Below are 23,307 nucleotides of genomic sequence, written 5' to 3' on the forward strand. Positions count from 1 at the left end.
GATTCCAAACCCATCCACAAGGTTTGTTAACTCGAAGGTCCTCGGGTCTCTACTAGGTAAATACACTTTATGTTTTATAAAAGGACCTCGTGTTCTGGTCACAGTCGGGTAATTAAAAATATTGATTACCTTCTTACTGAAGAATGTAACGTTTTCTATTGAATCCGATTTTGATTTGACTGCGTCTTGTGAAAAGTAAATACAACTAAACTGTCAATTGAAACGTTAATGATATAGTATTTACAAAAGGAGTCAACTTCCAGTACCTTTATCTCATGATCGTTTTGGCATTCAGGTCCAAGAAGGCACTTTCTGAGCAACATGGCCAAACATGTATGGAAAGTTGTGTTTAAATCAAAAAGGGATGCTGTCAAAAACTAATTGAATTCACATGGATAAAACAAACACACTCCACTAAGTTAACGTGTCGCCACCATGCTAGATGCCAGGTACAAGGACCTCTACTGTGTCACCACCATGCTAGATGCCAGATACCAGGACCTCTACTGTGTCACCACCATGCTAGATGCCAGGTACAAGGACCGCTACTGTGTCACCACCATGCTAGATGCCAGGTACAAGGACCTCTACTGTGTCACCACCATGCTAGATGCCAGGTACAAGGACCTCTACTGTGTCACCACCATGCTAGATGCCAGGTACAAGGACCTCTACTGTGTCACCACCATGCTAGATGCCAGGTACAAGGACCTCTACTGTGTCACCAACATGCTCAATGCCAGGTACAAGGACCTCTACTGTGTGACCACCATGCTAGATGCCAGATACCAGGACCTCTACTGTGTCGCCACCATGCTAGATGCTAGGTACAACGACCTCGGTGTCACCACCATGCTAGATGCTAGGTAAAAGGACCTCTACTGTGTCACCACCATGCTAGATGCCAGGTACAAGGACCTCTACTGTGTCGCCACCATGCTAGATGCTAGGTACAAGGACCTCTACTGTGTCGCCACCATGCTAGATGCTAGGTAAAAGGACCTCTACTGTGTCGCCACCATGCTAGATGCCAGGTACAAGGACCGCTACTTCGATGCAGACAAGAAACAGGTTAGACACAGCTGGACAAGATGTAAAGAGAGACCACGGACAGAGAGCTGGACAAGATGTAAACGGACACAGTGACAGTGCAGAGGAAGAGAGACCACGAACAGACAGAGCTGGACACGATGTAAACGGACACAGTGACAGTGCAGAGGAAGAGAGACCACGGACAGACAGAGCTGGACAAGATGTAGAGGAAGAGAGACCACGGACAGACAGAGCTGGACAAGATGTAGAGGAAGAGAGACCACGGACAGACAGAGCTGGACAAGATGTAGAGGAAGAGAGACCACGGACAGACAGAGCTGGACAAGATGTAGAGGAAGAGAGACCACGGACAGACAGAGCTGGACAAGTTGTAGAGGAAGAGACCACGGACAGACAGAGCTGGACAAGATGTAAAGAGAGACCACGGACAGACAGAGCTGGACAAGATGTAGAGGAAGAGAGACCACGGACAGACAGAGCTGGACAAGATGTAGAGGAAGAGAGACCACGGACAGACAGAGCTGGACAAGTTGTAGAGGAAGAGACCACGGACAGACAGAGCTGGACAAGATGTAAAGAGAGACCACGGACAGAGAGCTGGACAAGATGTAAACGGACACAGTGACAGTGTAGAGGAAGAGAGACCACGGACAGACAGAGCTGGACACGATGTAAAGAGAGGCCACGGACAGACAGAGCTGGACAAGATGTAAACGGACACAGTGACAGTGTAGAGGAAGAGAGACCACGGACAGACAGAGCTGGACAAGATGTAAACGGACACAGTGACAGTGTAGAGGAAGAGAGACCACGGACAGACAGAGCTGGACAAGATGTAAAGAGAGACCGCGGACAGACAGAGCTGGACAAGATGTAGAGGAAGAGAGACCACGGACAGACAGAGCTGAAACTTCACTGCTTGGCATGTATGATGAAATCCTGGTTGAGAATGAAACGACTGAACAACTGAACAACGAAACAGCTGTAAGTGAAAGAAATAGGTTTAGTAAATAAATAGAAGTTTTACTGTTATTGGGGACATATGTAAATACCAACAAATTAACGTTTTTGGCTAGTGTGGTGTGTTTCAATTATTTAACTGTACTAGAATGCTTAAAAGACTTAATATTGGTTATCGGGTATAGTTTTTCTGGGCAAGGAAAATATTGGACATCGGTGCATCCCTAATACGTAACAAATATATTGTTAACAAGCGCCAATTTAATTCCTCTAAAGTATGCAAATATAGATCAAAGAGCATTACCAGTCAAATGTATTTATTGACTGGTATTTCCATCAGTGTAGAGGATATAAAGCCGACCAGTCAACTGGTATTTCCATCAGTGTAGAGGCTATAAAGCCGACCAGTCAACTGGTATTTCCATCAGTGTCGAGGCTATAAAGCCGACCAGTCAACTGGTATTTCCATCAGTGTAGAGGCTATAAAGCCGACCAGTCAACTGGTATTTCCATCAGTGTAGAGGCTGTAAAGCCGACCATTCAACTGGTATTTCCAGTGGAGGCTATAAAGCCGACCAGTCAACTGGTATTTCCATCAGTGTAGAGGCTATAAAGCCGACCATTCAACTGGTATTTCCATCAGTGTAGAGGCTATAAAGCAGACCAGTCAACTGGTATTTCCATCAGTGTAGAGGCTGTAAAGCCGACCAGTCAACTGGTATTTCCATCAGTGTAGAGGATATAAAGCCGACCAGTCAACTGGTATTTCCATCAGTGTAGAGGCTATAAAGCCGACCAGTCAACTGGTATTTCCATCAGTGTAGAGGCTATAAGGCCGACCAGTCAACTGGTATTTCCATCAGTGTCGAGGCTATAAGGCCGACCAGTCAACTGGTATTTCCATCAGTGTAGAGGCTATAAAGCCGACCAGTCAACTGGTATTTCCATCAGTGTCGAGGCTATAAAGCAGACGGACACAGTGACAGCGCAGAGGAATGGGATTGTTTCTTCTCTTGGACAATTGGCCGGAACCAATTTCATTTATCAGCTATTACCGGCTAACGAAAACCATGCTCATGAGTCTAAAGTGTCACGGCAGCACGTGTGTCACTAATTTCATCAGAGGCTAAGTTCAAACACCGTGGCAACAGTTTCTTTACATCCTGTCACAGTGGCAATAGTTTCTTCACATCCTGTCACAGTGGCAACACTTTCTTCACTTCCTGTCACAGTGGCAACACTTTCTTCACTTCCTGTTGTGTGTAAGATAAGAGAAAGAGAGATCGAGAGAGAGCAGGTGCTTGGGACAACCTAGTTCAGTTCATAAAACGCGGTAATTAACTACAATGACCACAATCCTTGCGCTTGTTCTTTCAGATTTTTATTTTGTACCTTTATTTTACTAGGCAAGTCAGTTAAGAACAAATTCTTATTTTCAATGACTGCCTAGGAACAGTGGATTTAACTGCCTTGTTAAGGGGCAGAATGACAGATTTTTACCTTGTCAGCTCGGGGATTTGAACTTGTAACCTTCCGGTTACTAGTCCAATTCTCTAACCACTAGGCTACCCTGCCGCCCCTAATGGGTACACCATTATGGTTGCTACTTAGATTAGATACACACAGACCGCAGCGAGAGACGAATGTACACAACAACGAGAGAGAGAGAGAGAGAGAGAGAGTTTGTGAAAGTACACCTTATCTACTTTGAAAAACTAGTCCATTTATTTCACCAAACAGCTCTGCAGCATCCTTAGGCTAGTTAGATAGGATGACTAGAGACAGTACAGGGAGAACAGAGATAACGTGAGATGGTAGAGATAATACATAGTTTAGTCAGACAGCTCTGCAGCATCCTTAGTCAGGCTAGTTAGATAGGATGACTAGAGACAGTACGGGGAGAACAGAGATAACGTGAGATGGTAGAGATAATACATAGTTTAGTCAGACAGCTCTGCAGCATCCTTAGTCAGGCTAGTTAGATAGGATGACTAGAGACGGTACAGTACGGGGAGAACAGAGATGGTAGAGATAATAGATAGTAGCAGTCAGCCAGCTAGACTGTCTGAGCAGAGATGAGATAACTTTAAAGCCGCACTACGCATAAATCCCTCCGCCATTTACTAGTTGTGAAAATTCTAATAGTTTGCTTAATTTCAGTTTGTGACAAAAATAAAAACTAGTATAGTATAGAGAATCATTGTACCATCTAAACCACTATGAAGTATATTTTCCATAACCAAAAACACTGGTTGTTTCAGCCAGTGTACAAAACCCACAGTATAAGATGCACGTACAAAACTTAATAACAGGAAGCATAGAAATAGCACACATAGAACAGATATGCCGCTTATTAGACTTGCTGTCAAGTAGAATGACAGATCTACAACTACATTTCTATGTGAATTTGGTCAGTTTGCCCCCCCCCCAAAAAAAAACGTTACATGTTGAGACTTCTAAGGAATGAAAAACTACTAATTTGTGCCATGCAACTTCCAAATAAGGACATAATGTAGGCAGGCCTAGAAAACTCCAACAGTGGTGAATAGCCGCTGTTCAACACCTCCGAGGAATTAAAATATTTCCGTCCTATCTGGGGTTTTTTGTCATTGATTGTGTGCGTTATATACCCTTAAGTTTGCAGTGCTTGAAATGGGCAGGAGCTCACAGGAGCCGAGCACTGGCACCTCAAATGGGCTACTGCTTGAGCAGCCCGTTCCTTCTATACAACACCATAATCAGAAGTATTGTGGAGCTCTCCTGCACCTACATGTAAACAGTCCCAAGCACTGCCTGTGTGACATTTTACTGCATTGTTTGGAGCTAGTAACGTAAGCATTTCACTGCACCCGCTATAACATCTGCTTAGCTGTGTACACAACAGTAGAGGTACGTGGGGAATATCGCTGGGGAAGCCAAGCCAGTATAAAAGCCATATTACAACCTACTGTATGTTGTGATAATTGTGTAGTTTGCTCTATAACCCATTCGTTAATAAGCCACCGTGATAGACAATAAGGCCCGCGATGAGGCTCTATAACCGCTAAGCCACTGTGATATACAATAAGGCCCGTGATGAGGCTCTACAACCCCTAAGCCACAGTGATATACAATAAGGCCCGCGATGAGGCTCTACAACCCCTAAGCCACAGCGATAGACAATAAGGCCCATGATGAGGCTCTATAACCCCTAAGCCACCGTGATAGACAATAAGGCCCGTGATGAGGCTCTATAACCCCTAAGCCACCGTGATAGACAATAAGGCCCGCGATGAGGCTCTATAACCCCTAAGCCACATAAGGCCCACACGATGAGGCTCTATAACCCCTAAGCCACAGTGATATACAATAAGGCCCGTGATGAGGCTCTTATAACCCCTAAGCCACAGTGATATACAATAAGGCCCATGATGAGGCTCTATAACCCCTAAGCCACATAAGGCCCACACGATGAGGCTCTATAACCCCTAAGCCACAGTGATATACAATAAGGCCTGTGACAACAAAAAGACAACTGTCACAAAGTGGTAGAATATATTCAAAATGCACATTTACGTTTGTTTCAACACAAAAGTGGAGAGCAACATCTGTCTGGTGAAGTCCACAAAACAGATGCTGCATCTGTAACAGCGTAGACTTTACGCCCGTCCCCTCGCCCCGACCCGGGGGCGCGAACCAGGGACGCTCTGCACACATCAACAACAGTCACCCTCGAAGCATCGTTACCCATCACTCCACTAAAGCTGCTGCCATTGCAGAGCAAGGGGAACCACTACTTCAAGGTCTCAGAGCAAGTGACGTCACCGATTGAAACGCCACTAGCGCGCGCACCACCGCTAACTAGCTAGCAATTTCACATCGGCTCCACAGACAAACAGTTATAGGACCTGCAGCTATATCACCTGCAACACGGTCAAGCAAGTTAATGTTTTCAACCGTTTACTAAACAACTACACTGAAAACAAACTTAAAAGATGCCAAAAACAATTTAGTCCAACGTTCCTTAATATAACGTGGCTGTCCATGGGACTGATTTCTGTGTGCCCGCTGATGTAAAACGTAGTTTTTTAAACTAATCCTACTTGTAGACTAGTTGAACTCCAATGTCACCCTGCTCTCCTTCATGTTGGCAAACCGCTCTGTCATACAGTACACTTTTAGTTTGTTGTCATAGGCTACCTAGCTAAAATGCTTGCTAAGCTGACTTCCTAGCATGGTCAACATTGAACCAGCTAAGTTAGCTAGCTAGTTAACGTGAGCCTACATCTAAGCTACATATATGAAGTCCAATCGTCTCAGGCCAGTGGCACAAGATATTAATTAATGTATGGTTACATCAGAATTACCTGAACAGAGAATTAAGTCCAAATCCCCATCTCCATCCATGTCTTGGGAAAGGACTGAGTTAGCAAGCTAGCTACTGCAGGACATCAAACACAAACAGACCAGAAACAGACACGTTTTTCTGAAATTGATGTTTTGCAAAGGAAGTAATTTGGTCTGAAGCCAAATCCAAACTGACCTCCCTTGGGGAACGTTTTGCTGCGCCAGACCAACGCGGATTGGCTCATTCTTTTATAATTGTTTGTATCAGGGGAGGCCAAACGCTTGCTGGCATCAATCAAGCAAATGCTACGACAGAAACAAGTTATACTATTATGGTCCAGACTACACATACTGAGACAGACGGGTGCTGTTTCCCTCGCTTGGATTATTTATCCAGAGAGATTCAGACACTTGCGAATTGAAGGAAAATTATGAAAAAACACAGAGAGACGAAAGATACAAAAAATAAGATAATTTATTGGTCAAATATCTGAGGAAGTCTGACATCATGAATAAACGCCACTGTGTGTTTATCAATAATATGTCTGTTTTATAATGAATGACCCAGACGTAGAGAGAGAGCGCCAATTGCTGAGATGGTGTTGTTCCATACCGCCCCGAACTCACTCCGAGGGGATTCGTTTATCTGGCCCGCGTCACACCGTCTGGGGAGTTTCCGGGTGTTAAAACAATAGCGTTCGTTTTGGAACCTGGCTGCCTCCCGGGAATGAGCTCGATGCCCCTCTCGAAGTCGGCTCAAAACAAACATAACGTAAACAAGCACGTGGAGTGACGAATAGGATTAGGCCCATGTGTTTTCACATGCAAAGGTGATTGCTTTTGATAAACGCTTCATCTGCCTTCCCGATGAAAACGATCTTCATATTCAAAACATGTATTTTATGTTTAAAAAAATATGTTTCTGGTCGATGTACCTAGAGTGGTGCAAATTACTGTTTGATTTGGGAAGATCGCTACTACCTCCCTGCTTTCGACCGATGATGTGACGGGCCATTGCCCGGTTCAATCCGGGCCAGCGTAATATAACTCCCTGACTATCCGTCTCCCCTTCCGATCAAAACACACCGCGCCAAGGCTTGGGGAAAGGGCGGATTTTCCTTCAGTGGAAAATGTGATTTGAGTCCGAGTGTCCGACGAGCCAAAACTCAACCTCCTAACAGTCACCCTTTCCATGCCGACGCGATTTACTTAATATACGCGATGAATAAAGGGACACAAATAGCCGAGGACGGGGAGACTCAAATTAACCGGCAAAATGACTAGAGCTGCAAGGTCGCTATTCGAGAAGCAATGTTACAAAAAACAAACAATAGGCTAAAATAATTCAGCGCTTTGGTATGTCCGCATGGCGATGCAACATGCATTTGTTGTAGGCTGGATAGGCGAACGTTAACTGCAGCATCGCCACAGCAGACCGCTTCATACAAACAAACATATTTCGCCAAAAATTAATTTTAAAAACTGTATCACGACTTACCCAGAATATGAAGTTGAAGATGAAAAGTAGATATTTGACACATTTCATTCCTCCTTCCACTTTCCCCATTGTTGGCTCAAAAAATGCACCGCTAATTCACAAAACGTAAATCGGAGTTTTGTCGATATTCTTTCTCTTTAAAAAAAAAAATTGTAAACAATATATCGGTGCACGGTGCTGCTGTCAATATCGTCAGCAGAGTAAAGCACCTGAGGTTCTTCTCACTGTGTTTCCAGACCGGCGGATCCAACTCGACACAGACAGACGGGGACAGCAGACATGCGGACTCGCTGATTCCAGTCCAGTGACTGCATGGTTGATTCTGATTGGATATGAAGCTGGCTGGCCGTGTCCTCTCCTGCATGATTTGGTCTGATGGTGGTTAGGCCGTCTCTTATTTTTTTCCTCAGACAGAGCTGATTCAGTGGCGATTTTAGCATGTAAATCTTGGTGGGGCAAACCATTTTTTTTTATCCATGCCAGCAAAGCCATAGCACAACATGAATTGCACGATAACGTGAAAAACGGTGCACACAAACTGTTACGGCATACATAAAGCTGTCCCAACAGCAGCGCTTTCTTGGCTATCGGGAAACAACTAATTCAACCTCATTTACTGCCTTTAAAAAAACAAAAAAACAGCTGACATGGCTGACTTGCTTGAACAAATGTGGTTTCTACTGACAATCGAGGTGTACAAACCACAGCATAAGGGGATGGAGAGCGGATTAGAGGCAATCCGTAATTTCGATTAAGACATTAATGAGCGAGCTAGGAAGGACGTTGTTCGTGTTCAGTACTTTTGAAATGTACAGCGACAGAATTCCGAACATGGGCCGTTCTTGCAGTATTCTCCCTGTACACCAAGTCAGGACCGTAGGATAATTAAAGGGGCCATATAAGCAGTGGCGACCTGTCATTCAGGGCAGAGCCCAACTGTTTTGAGACCCACATTTTTAGCAAAAATAAATTAATACATTTTTTGTTGTTGCCTGTTTTGCATTTTATTTGACATTAATATGTGTCACATATCAGTTTGCAAACAATGTACAAAATACATATATATCATTGAGTTAATAAAGCCACATACAAACATGGTCTTTTTTTTTGTTTCCTTGAGTAAGGCAGCTCCAAAATGCAGGTGTTTCAGCCTAGCTCCGTGCTTTCTGTGGTGGTGGGGCAAGCTAGCAGAAAATGCATTGCGCCATGATTGGCTCAGTGTTCTGTCACTCATGGGGATACTACGTCACCACCAAGTCTAAGGGTAAATTCTTATCTAGCCCCTCGGGTGCTGCCATAGAGTGTCATGGTTCCACCTGTCACCAGGGGGCAGCAGAGACCGTCCTAGAGACATTAACGACACTCAGGTTTTATGCTTGGAAGAGAGACCCTTAATCCCAGACCTGGACAACACACCCACTCCACTGAATAGCAGGCTAATGATTGCTTTGAAACACTTGCAGTTAGCCACTGATTCCTTCCAAACCACTCATTGTTGAATTTGCCATTTTCAACTTGTTGTGTAATTTTTATGGCCGATGCGCACCGATATGTTTTATCTATAATTTCTCTTTATAATTTCTCTTCACATGACAAGGATTAAAAAGGATTTGCCAGTAGATTGTCGACTTGATTCATGATGACCGCTAGCTAAGATTATGAAAGTTAGATGTTGACATGATCACTCCAATCAAAACTACGATAGATATAATGTGATTTAACAATTTTATCTGTGGCCAATGACCTTGAGCCTTCTTGGATGGTTACCTCTAATGTAACTATGGCAGCACCAAAGAAGGGGCTTGAACTTTTGTGCTCTCCCTGGAGACTTTGCAGTGATGTAGTGTCCCCATGAGTGACAGGACACTGAGCCAATCACGACGCAACTAGAGAACATTTACCAACCCCTACGCTCTGTATTTCCCACTGACTGCCCCACCACCACAGAAAGCACTGAGATAGGCTGAAACACCTGCACTTTGGAACTGCCCCACCATCATAGAAAGCACTGGGCTAGACTGAAACACCTGCACTTTGGAACTGCCCCACCATCATAGAAAGCACTGAGCCAGGCTGAAACACCTGCACTTTGGAACTGCCCCACCACCACAGAAAGCACTGAGATAGACTGAAACACCTGCACTTTGGAACTGCCCCACCATCATAGAAAGCACTGAGCCAGGCTGAAACACCTGCACTTTGGAACTGCCCCACCACCAAAAAGAAATCTGGGCTAGACTGAAACACCTGTTTACAAACTTTGGAGCTGCCCCAAATAACCATCATAGAAAGCACTGGGCTAGACTGAAACACCTGCACTTTGGAGCTGCCCCACCATCATAGAAAGCACTGAGCCAGGCTGAAACACCTGCACTTTGGAACTGCCCCACCACCATAGAAAGCACTGGGCTAGACTGAAACACCTGCACTTTGGAGCTGCCCCACCATCATAGAAAGCACTGGGCTAGACTGAAACACCTGCATTATGGAGCTGCTTTACTCAAGAAAACAAAACAGAAATCATGTTCGTATGCGGCTTCATTAACTCAATTATCTTTTTTTCTTTCTTTTATTTTACATTGTTTACAAACTGATATGTGACACGTACTAATGCTAAAATAACATGCAAATCAGGTGGGGCTCAAGACAAGCTCTGCCACCTGCACTGAATGACGGGCCGACCACTGATTACCTATTGGGAAACACAAAGCAAAATGCTGAGCTATCTGGCCCTGATCGACAGTATACCATGGCAAACTATTTGACCATAGTTTATCAAAAACCTTGACAAAGTACAGGCTGAGTGATCACAGCCTTGCCATTGAGAAGGGTAGACGCAGGAAAACCTGTCTTCCTGCAGAGGAAAGGCTGTGCAACCACTGCACCACAGCAGAACCTGAGACGGAGCTGCATTTCCTGACAAAATGTCAAAAATATAAAACAATTAGTGTCATTTCTCCAAATTTTAAACCCTTATTCAAGGTTTATTCAAAGACCTCTCTGGTGGGGATAGGTGACCCGAGAGAGAAAGTGCCTCCTACAACTTACCCTTATGACTAGGGCCCAGAGGTTTTCCTTGAACCCTTATGACTAGGGCCCAGAGGTTTTCCTTGAACCTCTATGACTAGGGCCCAGAGGTTTTCCTCCTTGAACCCAGAGGTTTTCCTATGAACCCTTATGACTAGGGCCCAGAGGTTTTCCTTGAACCTCTATGACTAGGGCCCAGAGGTTTTCCTTGAACCCTCTATGACTAGGGCCCAGAGGTTTTCCTTGAACCCTTATGACTAGGGCCCAGAGGTTTTCCTTGAACCCTATGACTAGGGCCCAGAGGTTTTCCTTGACTAGGGCCCAGAGGTCTTTTCCTGAACCTATGACTAGGGCCCAGAGGTTTTCCTGGAACCCTTATGACTAGGGCCCAGAGGTTTTCCTTGAACCCTTATGACTAGGGCCCAGAGGTTTTCCTTGAACCTCTATGACTAGGGCCCAGAGGTTTTCCTTGAACCCTTATGACTAGGGCCCAGAGGTTTTCCTTGAACCCTTATGACTAGGGCCCAGAGGTTTTCCTTGAACCTTTATGACTAGGGCCCAGAGGTTTTCCTTGAACCTTTATGACTAGGGCCCAGAGGTTTTCCTTGAACCTCTATGACTAGGGCCCAGAGGTTTTCCTTGAACCTCTATGACTAGGGCCCAGAGGTTTTCCTTGAACCTTTATGACTAGGGCCCAGAGGTTTTCCTTGAACCTCTATGACTAGGGCCCAGAGGTTTTCCTTGAACCTCTATGACTAGGGCCCAGAGGTTTTCCTTGAACCTTTATGACTAGGGCCCAGAGGTTTTCCTTGAACCCTTATGACTAGGGCCCAGAGGTTTTCCTTGAACCTTTATGACTAGGGCCCAGAGGTTTTCCTGGAACCTTTATGACTAGGGCCCAGAGGTTTTCCTTGAACCTTTATGACTAGGGCCCAGAGATTTTCCTTGAACCTTTATGACTAGGGCCCAGAGGTTTTCCTTGAATCTTTATGACTAGGGCCCAGAGGTTTTTCTTGAACCTTTATGACTAGGGCCCAGAGGTTTTCCTTGAACCTCTATGACTAGGGCCCAGAGGTTTTCCTTGAACCTCTATGACTAGGGCCCAGATGTTTTCCTGGAACCTTTATGACTAGGGCCCAGAGGTTTTCCTTGAACCTTTATGACTAGGGCCCAGAGGTTTTCCTTGAACCTTTATGACTAGGGCCCAGAGGTTTTCCTTGAACCTCTATGACTAGGGCCCAGAGGTTTTCCTTGAACCTTTATGACTAGGGCCCAGAGGTTTTCCTGGAACCTTTATGACTAGGGCTCAGAGGTTTTCCTTGAACCTCTATGACTAGGGCCCAGAGGTTTTCCTTGAACCTCTATGACTAGGGCCCAGAGGTTTTCCTTGAACCTTTATGACTAGGGCCCAGAGGTTTTCCTTGAACCTTTATGACTAGGGCCCAGAGGTTTTCCTGGAACCTTTATGACTAGGGCCCAGAGGTTTTCCTTGAACCTTTATGACTAGGGCCCAGAGGTTTTCCTGGAACCTTTATGACTAGGGCCCAGAGGTTTTCCTGGAACCTTAAGCTGCACAAAGCGAAGGTGAATTAGTGCTTTATTAAACAAGAGACATTTTAAATAGAGAGAGTCATATGGAACGGCACAATACAAGAGACATTTTAACTGACAAACTGCAATCAACATTATTTTGACACCAACCAAACAGTAATCATGTTTTGGTTTCTGAAGAATATTTGTAACATAAATACACAACACAGAGACAGAGTAGGAGAAGTCGATAGGACTAACGATCAATGTAAATAGTGATTTTTCTCTTATAGGGAATTATTGATCAATGGGTCAGAGCCATGGGAGGAATTTGTCTATACAGTGAGCCTGAAATAGGATTCTTGTTATTTGGCCATTGGCCCAGTTTCACTGCAAGGAATTCTAATTGGTCAACCACAGGCAAGGGCTGGGTTATAAAACTACATCCTGTCCCTTTGTTCTGTGGAGAGAATCACAGGAGAGAATCACAGGAGAGAATCACAGGAGAGAATCACAGGAGAGAATCACTGAGGAGAGAATCACAGGAGAGAATCACAGGAGAGAATCACTGAGGAGAGAATCACAGGAGAGAATCACAGGAGAGAATCACAGGAGAGAATCACAGGAGAGAGAATCACAGGAGAGAATCACTGAGGAGAGAATCACTGAGGAGAGAATCACAGGAGAGAATCACTGAGGAGAGAATCACAGGAGAGAACCACTGAGGAGAGTATCACAGGAGAGAATCACAGGAGAGAATCACAGGAGAGAACCACTGAGGAGAGAATAACAGGAGAGAACCACTGAGGAGAGAATCACAGGAGAGAACCACTGAGGAGAGAATCACAGGAGAGAATCACTGAGGAGAGAATCACAGGAGAGAACCACTGAGGAGAGAATCACAGGAGAGAATCACTGAGGAGAGAATCACAGGAGAGAATCACAGGAGAGAGAATCACAGGAGAGAATCACAGGAGAGAGAATCACTGAGGAGAGAATCACAGGAGAGAATCACAGGAGAGAATCACAGGAGAGAATCACTGGAGAGAATCACTGAGGAGAGAATCACAGGAGAGAACCACAGGAGAGAATCACAGGAGAGAATCACAGGAGAGAATCACTGAGGATAGAATCACAGGAGAGAATCACAGGAGAGAGAATCACAGGAGAGAATCACAGGAGAGAGAATCACTGAGGAGAGAATCACAGGAGAGAATCACAGGAGAGAATCACAGGAGAGAATCACAGGAGAGAATCACTGGAGAGAATCACTGGAGAGAATCACAGGAGAGAATCACTAAGGAGAGAATCACAGGAGAGAATCACAGGAGAGAGAATCACAGGAGAGAATCACAGGAGAGAGAATCACTGAGGAGAGAATCACAGGAGAGAATCACAGGAGAGAATCACAGGAGAGAATCACAGGAGAGAATCACTGAGGAGAGAATCACAGGAGAGAATCACAGGAGAGAACCACTGAGGAGAGAACCACTGAGGAGAGAATCACAGGAGAGAATCACAGGAGAGAATCACAGGAGAGAACCACTGAGGAGAGAATCACAGGAGAGAATCACAGGAGAGAATCACAGGAGAGAACCACTGAGGAGAGAATAACAGGAGAGAATAACAGGAGAGAACCACTGAGGAGAGAACCACTAAGGAGAGAATCACAGGAGAGAATCACAGGAGAGAACCACTGAGGAGAGAACCACTAAGGAGAGAATCACAGGAGAGAATCACAGGAGAGAACCACTAAGGAGAGAATCACAGGAGAGAATCACAGGAGAGAACCACTGAGGACAGGGAAGAATGACCACCTACCTCTCTGTATGATTTGTCCTCTTCAAATAAACCTATTTTCCTCCCCCTGATTTTTTAATTTTTAAAATTTTATTTCACCTTTATGTAACCAGGTAGGCTAGTTAACACCTTTATTTAACCAGGTAGGCAAGTTGAGAACAAGTTCTCATTTACAATTGCGACCTGGTCAAGATAAAGCAAAGCAGTTCGACAGATACAACGACACAGAGTTACACATGGAGTAAAACAAACATACAGTCAATAATACAGTTTAAATAAGTCTATATACGATGTGAGCAAATGAGGTGAGAAGGGAGGTAAAGGCAAAAAAGGCCATGGTGGCAAAGTAAATACAATATAGCAAGTAAAACACTGGAATGGTAGTTTTGCAATGGAAGAATGTGCAAAGTAGAAATAAAAATAATGGGGTGCAAAGGAGCAAAATAAATAAATAAATAAATAAATACAGTAGGAAAAGAGGTAGTTGTTTGGGACAAATTATAGATGGGCTATGTACAGGTGCAGTAATCTGTGAGCTGCTCGGACAGCTGGTGCTTAAAGCTAGTGAGGGAGATAAGTGTTTCCAGTTTCAGAGATTTTTGTAGTTCGTTCCAGTCATTGGCAGCAGAGAACTGGAAGGAGAGGCGGCCAAAGAAATAATTGGTTTTGGGGGTGACAAGAGAGATATACCTGCTGGAGCGTGTGCTTAAAGCTAGCTATTTACTTTGGGGTCTGTGTTATTAAAGAACAACATCAGCTGCTAACAGGTATGATGCTACAAGCTTGGTACACCTGTATTTGGGAAATTTCTCCCATTCTTGATTTGTTCTCTTTGAATGAACCTATTTTCCTCCCCCTGATCTGCAAACAGTTTCCTTCATTTCTCAAGAAGAAGTAATAAGAGTCCCTGTTATAGGTAAACAGCACCATCTAGTGCACGGGTAGGCAACTCAGCAGCGGGAAGGTTTATTGTCTGAGCGAATGGTTGTGAGGACAGAACATAGTTATAATCATTTTGAACCCGGCAAATCATACCTTGATTACATGGGGCGGCAGGGTAGCCTAGTGGTTAGAGTGTAGAGGAGGCAGGGTAGCCTAGTGGTTAGAGTGTAGAGGTGGCAGGGTAGCCTAGTGGTTAGAGTGTAGAGGAGGCAGGTAGCCTAGTGGTTAGAGTGTAGAGGAGGCAGGGTAGCCTAGAGGTTAGAGTGTAGGGGCGGCAGGGTAGCCTAGTGGTTAGAGTGTAGAGGAGGCAGGGTAGCCTAGAGGTTAGAGTGTAGGGGTGGCAGGGTAGCCTAGTGGTTAGAGCGTCGGACTAGTAACCGAAAGGTTGCAAGTTCAAATCCCCGAGCTGACAAGGTACAAATCTGTCGTTCTGCCCCTGAACAGGTAGTTAACCCACTGTTCCTAGGCTGTTATTGAAAATAAGAATTTGTTCTTAACTGACTTGCCTGGTTAAATGAAGGTAAAATAAAAACATTGAGACACAATCCCAAACTCTTATTTTTATTCTTGCGAACAAATGTCAAATGCAAAATAAATCACTTGTGGGCCGGTTTTGGACGCCCGTTGCCGACCCCTGATATAGCTACATGGTAACAGTCACCAGAGGGCAGTGAGGTTGAGGTTGAGGTTGAGGTTGGGGTTGTGGTTGAGGTTGTGGTTGTGGTTGATGTTGAGGTTGTGGTTGAGGTTGAGGTTGTGGTTGAGGTTGAGGTTGTGGTTGTGGTTGAGGTTGAGGTTGTGGTTGTGGTTGTGGTTGTGGTTGTGGTTGTGGTTGTGGTTGTGGTTGAGGTTGTGGTTGTGGTTGTGGTTGAGGTTGTGGTTGTGGTTGAGGTTGAGGTTGAGGTTGTGGTTGAGGTTGAGGTTGTGGTTGTGGTTGAGGTTGTGGTTGTGGTTGAGGTTGTGGTTGAGGTTGAGGTTGAGGTTGTGGTTGTGGTTGTGGTTGAGGTTGAGGTTGTGGTTGTGGTTGAGGTTGTGGTTGTGGTTGTGGTTGAGGTTGAGGTTGAGGTTGTGGTTGAGGTTGTGGTTGAGGTTGAGGTTGAGGTTGTGGTTGAGGTTGAGGTTGTGGTTGTGGTTGTGGTTGAGGTTGTGGTTGAGGTTGTGGTTGAGGTTGTGGTTGTGGTTGAGGTTGAGGTTGAGGGGGGTTGTGGTTGTGGTTGTGGTTGAGGTTGTGGTTGTGGTTGAGGTTGGGTTGAGGTTGTGGTTGTGGTTGTGGTTGTGGTTGAGGTTGAGGTTGAGGTTGGGGTTGGGGTTGTGGTTGAGGTTGAGGTTGGGGTTGTGGTTGTGGTTGAGGTTGTGGTTGTGGTTGAGGTTGGGGTTGAGGTGGGTTGTGGTTGTGGTTGTGGTTGAGGTTGTGGTTGGGGTTGGGGTTGGTGGTTGAGGTTGAGGTTGTGGTTGTGGTTGTGGCTGAGGTTGTGGTTGAGGTTGTGGTTGTGGTTGAGGTTGAGGTTGTGGTTGAGGTTGTGGTTGTGGTTGTGGTTGAGGTTGTGGTTGAGGTTGAGGTTGTGGTTGTGGTTGGGGTTGTGGTTGAGGTTGTGGTTGAGGTTGTGGTTGTGGTTGAGGTTGTGGTTGTGGTTGTGGTTGTGGTTGAGGTTGTGGTTGTGGTTGTGGTTGTGGTTGAGGTTGAGGTTGTGGTTGAGGTTGTGGTTGAGGTTGAGGTTGGGGTTGGGGTTGTGGTTGTGGTTGAGGCTGGTTGAGGTTGAGGTTGAGGTTGTGGTTGAGGTTGAGGTTGAGGTTGGGGTTGTGGTTGTGGTTGAGGTTGTGGTTGTGGTTGAGGTTGAGGTTGGGGTTGTGGTTGAGGTTGTGGTTGTGGTTGAGGTTGTGGTTGTGGTTGAGGTTGTGGTTGTGGTTGAGGTTGAGGTTGTGGTTGAGGTTGAGGTTGTGGTTGTGGTTGTGGTTGAGGTTGTGGTTGTGGTTGTGGTTGTGGTTGTGGTTGTGGTTGGGGTTGTGGTTGTGGTTGAGGTTGAGGTTGTGGTTGTGGTTGTGGTTGAGGTTGGGGTTTTGTTTGAGTTTGATGGCTGTGGTTCAGTTTAAGTTTGATGTGTGGTTGAGGCTCTGGTTGGTTTTTGTGGTCAAGGTTGATGTTATGATGGATGTGGTTGATGTGAGCTCATTTTGCAAATAGTTATTATCAGAGATGTTTTATATTTACCTTAACAGATGGTGACCTCAGCTAGGAGCGAAAGAGCAGCGAGGTTTCGCAGGTCTCGCTTTCCTTTCGACCTTCTTCCAAACCAAGTAATTGGCCCAGATGTCGTAGCACTTGGTCCCCTTCTTGATTCTCCTCAGGTAGCTCTCCTGTTTGTCCTGCACCTCGTCCATGTTCAGTCTCACATAATTTTTACCTGGTCAGAAACCTCCCCATCCTTCTCAGTCCGTGCCTGAAGGTGGTCTGAAGGTGGTCTGGAGAAGGTCTGGAGGTGGTCTGAAGGTGGTCCTGGAGGTGGTCTGAAGGTGGTCTGAGGAGGTGGTCCTGAAGGTGGTCCTGAAGGTGGTCCTGGAGGTGGTCCTGAAGGTGGTCCTGAAGGTGGTCCTGAAGGTGGTCTGGAGGTGGTCTGAAGGTGGTCTGAAGGTGGTCTGAAGGTGGTCTGAAGGTGGTCTGAAGGTGGTCTGAAGGTGGTCTGAAGCTGGTCTGAAGGTGGTCCTGAAAGGAGTTCTGATCTGGTTCGACAACGTCCACCACACCAGGTGTGGTTTCAGTGATCTGAAAGGACATTATACAAAAATAGCAATAGACAAACAACAACACTAAAAGTCAATCACACATTTGAAAGACCACAGTATATGAGATAATTGTGTATACAAGATTACTTCATTCTTACCCGTATCTGTGTCATACAGTATGCAGATGTTCATATTTGAAAGCACACACACACACACACACACACACACACACACACACACACACACACACACACACACACACACACACACACACACACACACACACACACACACACACACACACACACACACACACACACACACACACACACACACACACACACACACACACACACACACACACACACACTCATTCTATAATATTGAACTCTGCTGTGGTCAAATACAGCAACCATTACATAACTTATCCGGGCATCATTTGCACTTACAGATCATGTGCCCTGGTGAAAACAACTTTGATGGACTTGGACTCCGGTGACAGTCTTCACCCTCTCAGACTTCTGGCAGGCTAGACAGGACTCTGGTACCACAGTCTTCACCCTCTCAGACTTCTGGCAGGCTAGACAGGACTCTGGTACCACAGTCTTCACCCTCTCAGACTTCTGGCAGGCTAGACAGGACTCTGGTACCACAGTCTTCACCCTCTCAGACTTCTGGGAGGCTAGACAAGGTAATGACCTTTAAGTACAAAGTAACACATTGAAACATTGTGTGCTCTCTGATATGACATTCATTGAAATCCTAATCATTCCAGATATACTAGAATGTGATTGATAAACAAAAGGTTCTTTCACTTACCCAGCTGTCCACCACCTCCACCAGAAGAAGAGTAGGTTGATTCTGGCAATCATGTGCTTCACTCTGACATGTCCAGCATGCATCTTGGTCATTGAAAAATGTTTTTTCATTGGTAAATCCAACCAGTTATCTAATAGAAGTGAACTGCATAACGTTACCCTGAATTGTGAATTTCTCTGAATGTGGTGTCTCTTGTCGAGATCAGTGGTGTCTTTATAGTACCTCGCCTGGTTGGAAAGATACAATAAAATCTCCTTCGAGGGATGCCATTGAAGTGAATGTATGCACACATGACTGTACGTCGCTTTGGATAAAAGCGTCTGCTAAATGGCATATATTATTATTATATTATTATTATATTACATACAAACAGAAAGCTACAATAACAGTTACAGTAGCTAGCTAGCTGACGTTAGCTAGATAAAACTGTCTGGCTATTGTAGCCGGCTTTAGCTGACTAGACAGGCTGAGGTAAATAAGTACAGTAAACGTCAAATCTAAAAACAGCTTTTTTCCGATTTAACAAATGTTCTTATATAAAAACAAATATATGGTCAAGGAGGATCTCTTTCCAGTCTTTTCGGTCCTCTGAAGCGGCAGATTGTCACCGTCCTTGGAGAGCAATTCTGAGGTAATAATTCAGGTGAAATGGAACTCCAACTGTCCTCCTTCCTTCGCGACAGCTACGTGGTAACCAAGCAACATCTTCTCTACAGCCTCTCTCCATCCTCCCACGATCCCTCCCTCCAGCCCCTCTCCATCCTCCCTCTCTCCCTCCATCTTCTCTCCATCCATCCTCTCTCTCTCCCTCCATCCTCTCTCTCTCCATCCATCCTCTCTCTCTCCCTCCATCCTCTCTCTCTCTCCCTCCATCCTCTCTCTCTCCATCCATCCTCTCTCTCTCCCTCCATCCTCTCTTTCTCCCTCCATCCTCTCTCTCTCCATCCATCCATCCTCTCTCTCTCCATCCATCCTCTCTCTCTCCATCCATCCTCTCTCCCTCCATCCTCTCTCCATCCTCTCTCCCTCTCCATACCTCCTCATACTCTCCCCCTCTTCTCCCTCTTTCCCCTCCTCTCTCCTTCCATAACTCCTCCACTCTATCCTACCCCTGCACTCACCCCCTCCTCTCCCTTCTCTCTCCACCTCTCCCTCGGTGTCCAGATGTTAGTTGGGACCGTCCCTCCTGTGATAGCTCTAACATCACATAGTTCTCAACACCATCGGCTTTATTAACACCAGCACTCCAAGGTGACAGGAATACCGAAGTTCCAGCATCAGGTTGGTCCCAGACAGTGTGTGTATTCTTGTACTCTGCCTGGTCGACCAGTGAGGGCCAGCACGGCCAGGGTGAGATTCTCCGACATGTCCACAGGCACCATGCAAACTCTCACCGGCATACACACATGCACACAAACACACAAACACACATGTTTGTTATGCTATCCTTGTGGGGACCAAACAATTGATTCCCATTCAAATCCTATTTTCCTAAACCGTTAAACCCTAAACTTAACCCTTAACCCTAACCCTCATTTGAACCCTAAACCTAACCCCTAAGCCTAAAATAGCCTTTTAACCTTGTAGGGACCGGTGAAATGTCCCCACTTGTTTGTGAGGACTTCTGGTACCCATAAGGAGAGTATCACCAGACACACACACACCATGTCTCTCTGCATGGTGTCAATAGAGATCTCTGAAAAGCTCCAACAGCCAATGAGAGAAAGGAACCAGGCACATACTAAAGAGTTTAATAAATAATAGCATCAACAACAACACAACAATGAAAGCTTGATTTCATGATGCGTGTATATATACACACTTATTTAATATATATATATTCATATTTGACTGTTTAAAATATAAATATGACTTACAGTCCTCATAACTTAGAAGAACCAGGACACTGACTGAGGTAGGGGGGGGGGGGGTGATTCAAGAGTGTGTGTGTGAGACCCACCAGGAGGGCAATCATTCTCGACCCCTAATGATGGCCGATGATGATGTGTATACTGTGTGTGGTTCAGGGTCCATAGTCCCAGGGGTTAAAGGTCAGTGATGATGGTGTGTGGTTCAGGGTTCATGGTCCATATTCCCAGGGGTTAAAGGTCAGTGATGATGGTGTGTGGTTCAGGGTCCATGGTCCATGGTCCATATTCCCAGGGGTTAAAGGTCAGTGATGATGATGTGTGTACTGTGTGTGGTTCAGGGTTCATGGTCCATATTCCCAGGGGTTAAAGGTCAGTGATGATGGTGTGTGGTTCAGGGTCCATAGTCCCAGGGGTTAAAGGTCAGTGCCTCCAGGACTTGCGGCTGAGGACGCACACACACGCTGCGTTGATGCGTATCAGCCTCCACGCCATCTGCTCCTTGGACTTGGTGAGCGCGAGCACGTACGTGTGCGTGTTGGTGCAGTACGAGTTCCAGTGACGGCTGTCGATGCCGCGGCACCCTGATTTGGCCCCCGCCTTGGGCCCGCCTCCCATGACTCCTCCCCCAGCCCCAGCTTCGCCCCCCGGGGGTGTGGCCACGCGGCAGGTGGTCTCGTAGAAGAACTGTCTCTTGCGGACGTTGTCTATCTTCACCTCTGGCAGAACCTCCACCTCGTTGCCGGCGATGTCTGTGGCCTTGGTCAGGTTCCCCAACCACACGCTGATGCTGTCGCACACGGAGTACTCCCCCCTGTGCATGGGCTGACCCCCCGCCTTCCGCCTCACCCTCACTCGCCCACCCATCACCCTCCCCACTTCCTCCTCTCCCTCCTCTTCCCCCGTTTCCCCCCCCAGGCCGTGGTGAGAGGGGGGTACGTCGCTGAAGACGACGCGCGGTGAGGAGTGGTAGAGCCGCTTGCTGAACAGTTTGGTGTCCACCTCCGGGATGGAGGAGGTAGAGGGGGAGCCTGTCTCAGAGTGGCCCAGGGAAGAGATCCTGCCCTGGGGTAGAGAGGCTGGCCTGTGGGCCTGTCTGGTCCGGCTGGGTCTCTGCTGAGTCTGCTGCTCCTGCTGAGGTGACACTGAGAGGCGGGCCGCCCGCTGCTGTTTTGCTCTGCCATTGGCTACTGTGTTGTGTTCTGTGCTGTGGTTGGCTGCCACCGGGCTCAGGACACCTCCCATGTTCAGTACAGCCTGGACGCCAATCAGCAGAAGCACCAACAGCAACGACCTCATGGGCACACGTCCTGTCAACAACAACATAAACACATTCCTGTCAACAACAACAACACACGTCCTGTCAACAACAACATAAACACATTCCTGTCAACAACAACAACACACGTCCTGTCAACAACAACACACGTCCTGTCAACAACAACACACGTCCTGTCAACAACAACACACGTCCTGTCAACAACACACGTCCTGTCAACAACAACACACGTCCTGTCAACAACACACGTCCTGTCAACAACAACAACACACGTCCTCTCAACAACAACAACATATGTCCTGTCAACAACAACAACACACGTCTTGTCATCAACAACATATGTCCTGTCAACAACAACAACAGCAACAACATATGTCCTGTTAACAACAACAACACACGTCCTGTCAACAACAACAACAACACATGTTCCGTCAACAACAACAACACACATCCGGTCAACAACAACAGCATCAACACACGTCCTGTCAACAGCAACAGCATCAACACATGCCCAGTCAACAACAACAACATCAACACACGCCCTGTCAACAACAACAACATCAACACACTCCTTGTCAACAACAACATCAACACACATCCTGTCAACAACAACATCAACACACATCCTGTCAACAACAACATCAACACACATCCTGTCAACAACAACGTCAACAACAACATCAACACACATCCTGTCAACAACAACATCAACACACATCCTGTCAACAACAACAACATCAACACACATCCTGTCAACAACAACATCAACACACATCCTGTCAACAACAACAGCATCAACACACATCCTGTCAACGACAACAGCATCAACACACATCCTGTTAACAACAACAACACAACATACTGTCAACAAAAACAACACATTGCATGTCAACAACAACAACATCATGCCATAGCCACATGGACCTCATGGACACACGTCCTGAAACACAGACAGTTACTACGGATACTCTATAGAGATAAAGATGACCTGTTTTGGCATGGACATTGAGGACTTAGGAACTGGGTGGGACTTCCTATGGGTTATAGAAGAATCAAACATTTCCATCCAGGTTATCAGGAAGAATCAGCCAATGAATTATACTCCTGAGCAAACATTCCATAGCTGTAGATGAATTCCATAACAGTAAATCACCAGTAAAAAACCTCCAGGTGACTGTATGCAACCTACTCATAGAAGTAGTGGAAGAAAATGGCCTACTTCAGAATGGAGACGGCCTTAATGGCGCTGCACATGCATCATAATGGGACAGATACAAAAATGTGTCATCTAGCAAAGCCTATGGGATAAGCTTAACATCCTGTGTGTGTGTGTGTACCAATTCTCATCACTAAGTTAAAACCCTTAAACGTCCATCTCACCAACCATTAACCCACCAACCCTTAACCCACCAACACTCCAACCCTCAAACCCTCCAACCCTCCAACCCTTAAACCCTCCAACCTTTTTAAACACATGAACCCTT

General features: G+C 45.9%; 2 protein-coding genes across 4 annotated transcripts in view; both read right to left on the bottom strand.

Moving 5' to 3' along the window:
• The window catches only part of LOC124032421 (CD9 antigen-like), a 30,417-nt gene extending 21,811 nt beyond the window's left edge, over positions 1 to 8,606 (bottom strand). The window contains exon 1 of one of the 3 annotated variants that reach the window (XM_046344808.1): positions 7,838 to 8,606. In XM_046344808.1, the coding sequence (XP_046200764.1) occupies positions 7,838 to 7,906 (69 nt within the window). In that variant the 5' untranslated portion in view covers positions 7,907 to 8,606. Of the gene's footprint in view, positions 1 to 6,359; positions 6,505 to 7,837 lie in introns of those variants that run through there. The other 2 variants (XM_046344806.1, XM_046344807.1) reach the window with 2 other exon arrangements.
• An 11,805-nt stretch (positions 8,607 to 20,411) lies between these two features.
• LOC124032420 (nerve growth factor-like) overlaps positions 20,412 to 23,307 on the bottom strand; it is a 55,469-nt gene continuing 52,573 nt past the window's right edge. The window contains exon 2 of the mRNA XM_046344805.1: positions 20,412 to 21,854. Coding sequence (XP_046200761.1) covers positions 20,968 to 21,843 — 876 coding nt within the window. The 5' untranslated portion in view covers positions 21,844 to 21,854 and the 3' untranslated portion in view covers positions 20,412 to 20,967. The remainder of the gene's footprint in view (positions 21,855 to 23,307) is intronic.

The sequence above is a fragment of the Oncorhynchus gorbuscha genome, linkage group LG03, assembly GCF_021184085.1.
Source record: "Oncorhynchus gorbuscha isolate QuinsamMale2020 ecotype Even-year linkage group LG03, OgorEven_v1.0, whole genome shotgun sequence".
NCBI classification, from domain to species: Eukaryota; Metazoa; Chordata; class Actinopteri; order Salmoniformes; family Salmonidae; genus Oncorhynchus; species Oncorhynchus gorbuscha.